Source organism: Electrona antarctica (genome assembly GCF_951216825.1).
Source record: "Electrona antarctica genome assembly, contig: scaffold_72, whole genome shotgun sequence".
NCBI classification, from domain to species: Eukaryota; Metazoa; Chordata; class Actinopteri; order Myctophiformes; family Myctophidae; genus Electrona; species Electrona antarctica.
The window spans coordinates 199,840-208,251 of record NW_027638235.1 but is presented as its reverse complement, the minus strand read 5'-3'; the positions used below and the strand labels follow the sequence as shown (position 1 = coordinate 208,251).

The following is an 8,412-nucleotide window of genomic DNA, read 5'->3' as shown; positions in this document are numbered from 1 at the left end:
CCATAATTGTCTCCACCAGGCCGAAGGCATGGGGAGAGAGTATGTTTTGCACTCCGTCCGTGTGTGTGTGTGTGTGTGCGTCCGTCCTTCCTTCCGTCCGTCTGTTACCAGCTAATCTCTGCCACCGTTGGCCCGATCCATGCCAAACTTTGCACACACACTCCCTGGATGCCAACGACGAACCTCTGCCCCAAATATTCCTCAACGGCCTGTTATAGCGCCACCATGAGGCCGATTTAGGCAAAACACATTTCTGTAGATTACTCGTACACATTTTATCCATACATCACACAATTCGGTATACACTATCTAGTGTATCATGTGATCAACACGGATCTGCACCATTTCCCATCTTCCATCCTGATTGGCTAAGATTGCCTTCCAAAGCTCACATGATTGGTCCGTTTCGAACAAAATGCCACAAATCACAAACACAGTGTGCCATTTCCGTGACAGACCGGAGCTAATCCGCCTGTATCTCTGTAACAAGCAGCCCAGTGTAAACACTCTCTGTCCTTCCTGAGGGACCTTCACAATAAAGCGTCTCCCTTTACCGCCCAATGAATGAACTATACATTTTACACTGGTTAATATTGCAAACAAAATGGTAAATGGTGCATTTATATAGCGCCTTTATCCAAGGCGCTTTACATAGATTGTGCATCACATTCACCCATTCACACACACACATTCACACACATTTACATATAGATTGTGCATTACATTCACCCATTCACACACACACATTCACACACCTTTACATACAGTAGATTGTGCATCACATTCATACACACATTCACACACCTTTACATAGATTGTGCATCACATTCACCCATTCACACACACATTCATACACCGATGGCGGAGGAAACCATGCAAGGCACCATCGCCCTGGATTAAGAGCGTCTGATAAATGACTACATTGTAAATTCTCTCTCTCTCCCTCCCTCCCTCTCTCTGTCTCTGTCTCTGTCTCTGTCTCTGTCTCTGTCTATCTCTCTGTCTCTCTATCCAGGTGAAGCTGGGTGGCGAGGCACCCAACTCCAAGGTGGTGTGGGTGCCCACTGTGCCCCCTAGTGGCGGGGTGCCCACGGTGCCCTCTAGTGGCGCTGGCAGCACGTCGCGTCGAGGCAGCGTCCTCCTCGGTGGTGCCAGCGCTTCAGAGTGCCGCCTGCTGGACTTCGAGTCGCGAGGCCGCCCCCTGGTGGTGAACTTCGGCTCGGCCAGCTGACCTCCGTTCGTCAGCCACCTGCCGGCGTTCTGCCGCCTGGTGGACGACTGGAGCCACGCGGCCGACTTCCTGCTGGTGTACATCGACGAGGCACACCCATCTGACGGCTGGGTGCGTTGTCTATGTCTCTCTCTCTCTCTCTCTCTCTCTCTCTCTCTTTTTACGACGCAAATCTGTTCTGAAAACATAGTAGGCCTATTTTAACCCATTTAGACTTGAGCTCGATTCTACAAAAGGTCTTCTAAATCATTACCAAAAGTCTTCTAAATCATTACCAAAAGTCTTCTAAATCATTACCAAAAGTCTTCTAAATCATTACCAAAAGTCTTCTAAATCATTACCAAAAGGTCTTCTAAATCATTACCAAAAGTCTTCTAAATCATTACCAAAAGTCTTCTAAATCATTACCAAAAGTCTTCTAAATCATTACCAAAAGGTCTTCTAAATCATTACCAAAAGTCTTCTAAATCATTACCAAAAGTCTTCTAAATCATTACCAAAAGGTCTTCTAAATCATTACCAAAAGTCTTCTAAATCATTACCAAAAGTCTTCTAAATCATTACCAAAAGTCTTCTAAATCATTACCAAAAGTCTTCTAAATCATTACCAAAAGTCTTCTAAATCATTACCAAAAGTCTTCTAAATCATTACCAAAAGGTCTTCTAAATCATTACCAAAAGTCTTCTAAATCATTACCAAAAGTCTTCTAAATCATTACCAAAAGTCTTCTAAATCATTACCAAAAGGTCTTCTAAATCATTACCAAAAGTCTTCTAAATCATTACCGAAAGTCTTCTAAATCATTACCAAAAGGTCTTCTAAATCATTACCAAAAGGTCTTCTAAATCATTACCAAAAGGTCTTCTAAATCATGACAGTTTTCTGAAAAACCCTGTGTTTCTGTATCAGTGGTGCTCAACCCTGTGTTTCTGTATCAGTGGTGCTCAACCCTGTGTTTCTGTATCAGTGGTGCTCAACCCTGTGTTTCTGTATCAGTGGTGCTCAACCTTTGTCATGTTAAGAACCCCTAGAAGTAGGCCTATATGTATTTGGCATTTTGGCATAAAACTTTCGCTCTGAAAGAATATATATTCCAAATGTGCTCTAGAAGTATAGAACATAGAGCTCTATCTTGCGCCACCCTTATCCCTTATTAATAAATCACACCCGTGTGAACTGAGTGGTGCAACTCCCCTCTCCCCTCTCCCCCTGCCTCTCTCTCTCTCTCTCTCTCTCTCTCTCTCTGCAACAGGCAACAGTGCAACACTATCTCTCTCTCTCTGTTTCTGGCACAACAGCACCACTTTTGCCCCTACTGGTGCTCATGGTCACATATAGGTGAAGACATTGCTGTTCCCTGGAGTGGTTGCACCACTAAAAAACCTTTTAAAACGGTGTAATGGCTTGTTGTAGTGTAGAAAAGTATTCCATAGGGGGGCGATCACAACAACAGCCCGGGCAGCACACGGCTTCCTCCTCCGGCAGACTGTAAACAATGGGACTCAATTTCCCAGAACCCATTCCACGCCGGCGTGACGGACCTCTTTTGCGATGACGTCTTCAAAACGCGTCTCATCTCCCTTTCTGTCCGGTGGATTTCCCGTGTGACTTAAAACTGATTAAAAACGTGGATTAAACAATGAAAACATAACTCGAGCAACTCCTGAATAGTAGTCAAAGTGTTAACACTTCTGATGCTAAAAACATGTATGCAGGTCCACTCAATTAAAACCGTGACGCGCCTTGTACGTGCATGCGCGTCTTTTAGTCCCTTTTTAATCATATAAAACGGGGGCTTTTCAGAGTAAAATCGGCTTGGCACTCTATAGCGCCTTTATTCTGAAGGACTCTGGGGGCATCATAAGTGTTAGTACGTTCTCAACACTTCAGCCTGAATTAAATGGACATTAACCCATTCTGGACGGGAACCCCTTTTGGTGTTTTAAGCAATATCTTATATAGCTATTGAAAAATAACAGATCTACGAGCACCGCTACAACTTGAGGATCTGCTATTTTAGAAAAATCGTGAAAATGTGGCGCAAATCTTTGAATATATATTCTTTCAGAGCGAACGTTTTTAACTCAAATCTTTGCTTCTGGGGGGGTCCCTGGAACAACATATTTTGAGATGGAGGTCCAATTATATATTATTTTTTGGGGGTCCTTGACATGAAATAGTTTGAGAAGTGCTGACATAGAAACATTGTTTTTCAGAAAACTGTCTGATTTAGAAGACTTTATTTTTTTGTACAATCGTCCTCAGGTCTAAATGGGTTGTTAATATTTCCCGTTGCAGGTGGCGCCCCCCGGTGACTCCTCCTCCTCCTTCGGCGCCGTGCGGAAGCACCGCACGCTGGACGAGCGTGTGGCGGCCGCGCGCCGCCTCACCGAGCGCCTGGCGCTGCCGCCGCAGTGCCACCTGGTGGCCGACTGCATGGACAACGACGCCAACGCCGCCTACGGCGTGGCCAACGAGCGGGTGTGCGTGGTGCAGCGGCGCAAGATCGCCTACGTGAGCGGCAAGGGCCCGTTCTTCTACAGCCTGAAGGAGGTCCGGCGCTGGCTGGAGCGTGCGCACGCCAATCGCTAGGCTACGCCGCGGCTAAGCGCTAAAGCTAGAGCCATCTAATAGAAGAGTTGCGATATTGAGTGGGGCAGAAAACAGCCTGGTCACGTGGTTCATGTACTCGCGCGGTGAACCCATAGACTCCAATGCATTCCGTAAACTTCCGGTTTGTCCCTATTTGGAGCCTTCAATTAGGGACAAACCGATAGAAGTCTATGTAGGAGAGCCGCCATTGGACTGAAGCCCCATGAAGTGAACAGAGTTTGCGTAACTCTGTCTATATGGCTGTCTATATGGCTCTGGCGCTAGCTAGCTAGCTAGCCAGGCCCCGGATTAACCAATGGAACTTTAGTGGCGCTTATAGCGCCATGGGGGGCCCGCCGCAGCTTGCAGGAGGGCGCTGCTGCGCGCAAGACTATTTCAAATTAGGTACGGGTGTTGCTTCTATCGAAACCGTATCCATAGGTCACCGGTTTCAATGTAACGCAACGCAGGAACAGGAACCCCCCACCCCGCTAGCGTTTTTTGATCGTCCGCTCTATGACTCTATGGGAGGAGCCTTATGACTTTATGGGAGCAGCCTTATGACTCTATGGGAGCAGCCTTATAACTCTATGGGAGCAGCCTTATGACTGAGCAGCCTTATTACTCTATGGGAGCAGCCTTATGACTGAGCAGCCTTATGACTCTATGGGAGCAGCCTTATAACTCTATGGGAGAAGCCTTATGACTGAGCAGCCTTATAACTCTATGGGAGCAGCCTTATGACTCTATGGGAGCAGTGGCGGTAGTGCTGACGCTGTGTTGAACTCACTGGACGCGCAAACCGCAAAAAATGGTCGTTCTTGATTATAGTGTTACGCGCATGCGAATCACATGCGCGCGTGCATGGGGCCTTTTGATTTGGTGTAGTGCCAGGGCCCTCGGAGGGGTTGATTTGGCACTGGCAAGCGCTAGCTATGGCAAGCGCTAGCTACGGCAAGCGCTAGTTACGGCAAGCGCTAGCTACGGCAAGCGCTAACTACGGCACGCGCTAACTACGGCAAGCACTAGCTACGGCAAGTGCTAGCTATGACAAGCGATAGCTACAGCAAGTGCTAGCTACGACAAGCGCTAGCTACGGCAAGTGCTAGCTACGGCAAGCGCTAGCTACGGCTAGCGCTAGCTACAGCAAGCGCTAGCTACGGCAAGCGCTAGTTACGGCAAGCGCTAGCTACGGCAAGCGCTAACTACGGCAAGCACTAGCTACGGCAAGCGCTAGCTACGGCAAGCGCTAACTACGGCAAGCACTAGCTACGGCAAGTGCTAGCTATGACAAGCGCTAACTACGGCAAGCGCTAGCTACGGCAAGCGCTAGCTACGGCAAGCGATAGCTACGGCAAGCGCTAGCTATGGCAAGCGCTAGCTATGGAAAGCGCTAGCTACGGCAAACGCTAGCTACGGCAAGCGCTAGCTACGGCAAGCGCTAGCTACGGCAAGCACTAGCTACGGCAAGCGCTAGTTACGGCAAGCGCTAGCTACGGCAAGCGAAACGTACGGCAAGCACTAGCTACGGCAAGTGCTAGCTACGGCAAGCGCTAACTACGGCAAGCACTAGCTACGGCAAGTGCTAGCTATGACAAGCGCTAACTACGGCAAGCGCTAGCTATGGCAAGCGCTAGCTATGGAAAGCGCTAGCTACGGCAAACGCTAGCTACGGCAAGCGCTAGCTACGGCAAGCGCTAGCTACGGCAAGCACTAGCTACGGCAAGCGCTAGTTACGGCAAGCGAAACGTACGGGAAGCTCTAGCTACGGCAGCTCTTGGTACAGAGACACCAACATGGCTCTTGGTACAGAGACACCAACATGGACCTCTTGGTACAGAGACACCAACATGGACCTCTTGGTACAGAGACACCAACATGGACCTCTTGGTACAGAGACACCAACATGGACCTCTTGGTACAGAGACACCAACATGGACGGAAAAGAGAAGGAAAGAAAAGGATGACTGTTACTGCGTCGTATTTTGAAGTTTTCCCACGTCAGGAAGGAGGCAGTACAGAGAAAGTTCTATTTTTGTATGAAACGGAACGATGAAAAGACGCTTTCAGAAGCACTTCCTGGTCCAAAACAGACATTCCTGTTGCGAGTGTGACACTTTTTACTGAACCACGTGAATGCACTGATGATGATGATGATAATGATGATGATGATGATGATGGTTTATGGACATAACTTTATTTATGTTATGAACATGCAGACCCCTTCGCTATGTGTATTTTCTCAGTTAAAGCAGCACTATGTAACCTATTGACATATAGCATATTATTATGTTCCACGAAATTATGAAGTTACATGTTTAAGCAAATAACAATCATTATTTTATAAATGTATTGAATGTACTCAATATGTTTAGGGCAACCAAAACATATTGCAACCATAGACCTACAAGCTCGTAGCGCTACGAGCTTGTAGATCTGCTATTTTTGAAAAATAGTAAAAATGTGGGCGCAAATCAGAGCGAACGTTTTTTAACTCAAATCTTTTCAGATGGGGGTCGGCGGCCAATCAGATTGACATGAAATATTGAGCACCACTGATTTCAGAAAACTGTGAGGATTTAGAAGATTTTTTTCTTTTTTAATTTCGACGTGAGGCCCACATGGGTTATAGGAGAACACTTTGCACATTTCCCAGAATTGCACATTTCCTAGTCCATGATTAACCAAATGAACCCTGGCATCCACTACACTCTGACGGGAACATTAGAGAGAGGTTGGGTGTGCAGGGGGTGAGGGGCGAGGGGGAAAGAAATGACATATTTGCTTATATAAATGCCTGTATAAATTATTATATAAAAGATTGTATAAGTGGCTGACAAGTCTAGTCCCATCTAGTGTCCCAGGGTCCTCTACTGACAAGTCCCATCTAGTCAGGATTAACTCTGCAGCTGCAGGAGAATGGAAGCACACAAAGAGACAGTGTCGGCGTGTGTGTGTGTGTGTGTGTGTGTGTGTGTGTGTGTGTGTGTGTGTGTGTGTGTGTGTGTGTGTGCGTGCGTGCGTGCGTGCGTGCGTGCGTGCGTGCGTGCGTGCGTGCGTGCGTGCGTGCGTGCGTGCGCGTGCGTGCGTGCGTGTGTGTGTGTCAAGAGGGGGGGTGGGGTCACTGGGTTCGGGGGGCGAGGGGGGGGGGGGGGACTGAGTTCGGGGTCACTAAGTTCAGGGGGGGGGGGGTAAAGGTGGGTGCCAGATTGTCGTCAAGAATCTGGATGTTATATATATATATATATATATATATATATATATATATATATATGTATATATATATATATATGTATATGTATATGTATATGTATATGTATATGTATATGTATATGTATGTATGTATATATATATATATATATATATATATATATATATATATATACTGTATATATAAAATAATGCGTATAGGGTTTGTGAGCTGTGCAGTTGTGTACCTGTTATTTTCTTTTCTTTTTTTCTTTTCATTATTTTATTACTCTTTGTAATATTTTCACCTGTCATGTCATGTCATGACCAAAAGAAAAATAATCACACCTGTGTGAAGTGAGGGGCGCTCTGATCATCTTTACAACATTGAGGACAAAACCAACAAAACAACAAATGATACTCTTCATTGTCTTGTTATTGTTATTATTGCTTTTAATGTTTGTCTATAAGGAAAAACAAACATGAAACCTGTATACAGGAGGGGCTAGCGTCCCTCAATAAGGGGACCATTATTATTAATCGACTATTTTATATAAAATTATTGTTTTTTTGTGCCCAGCTTTCCTGGGTTTGTGTGAACACAAACATTGCCTTGTGATTGGCTGATCGGGCCCATAGCGACGATTTGATTGGCTGTGAGCAAAGTACACATTGAAGCTAAAAGTGAGGACGCAAAATGCGGTTGGCCGGAATGAGATGATGATGATGATGATGATGATGATAAGAGCGCCCCTCACTTCACACGGGTGTGATTTTTGTATTATTATTATTTATATTGTTTAAATAACGTGTTGGTTGGACCTTTATTTCTTTTTCTTTTTTTACAAGTTTAAACCAGTGGTTCCCAAAGTGGGGTCCAGGGACCCCCACTGGGGTCCTTGATGGAGTTCCAGGGGGTCCCCAGCTAAATGATAGCCTACTTTGGAACCAAATGGACCCTTATGGGTCTGTAACTCTGAGAGTGTACAAATGGAACCACATGGACCCTTATGGGTCTGTAACTCTGAGAGTGTACAAATGGAACCAAACGGACCCTTATGGGTCTGTAACTCTGAGAGTGTACAAATGGAACCACATGGACCCTTATGGGTCTGTAACTCTGAGAGTGTACAAATGGAACCAAACGGACCCTTATGGGTCTGTAACTGTGAGAGTGTAACACATGGAACCAAATGGACCCTTATGGGTCTGTAACTCTGAGAGTGTACAAATGGAACCAAATGGACCCTTATGGGTCTGTAACTCTGAGGGTGTACAGATGGAACCAAACGGAGATAGAAATGCCATTAAATGGAGGGTCCGTAGCCTAATGCATGTCAAACTGGGGGTCCTTGAAATTAAACGGGTTGAGAATCACTGCTAGAGCCGTACAAATCTT

General features: G+C 46.0%; 1 protein-coding gene across 1 annotated transcript in view; it reads left to right on the top strand.

Annotated features, from left to right (window-relative positions):
* Positions 1–3,824, top strand: part of dio2 (iodothyronine deiodinase 2) — a gene marked incomplete at both ends in the record, with an annotated part of 19,712 nt that extends 15,888 nt beyond the window's left edge. Inside the window, 2 exons of the mRNA XM_079531132.1 lie at positions 1,016–1,342; positions 3,531–3,824. Coding sequence (XP_079387258.1) covers positions 1,016–1,342; positions 3,531–3,824 — 621 coding nt within the window. The remainder of the gene's footprint in view (positions 1–1,015; positions 1,343–3,530) is intronic.
* Positions 3,825–8,412: the final 4,588 nt, after the last annotated feature.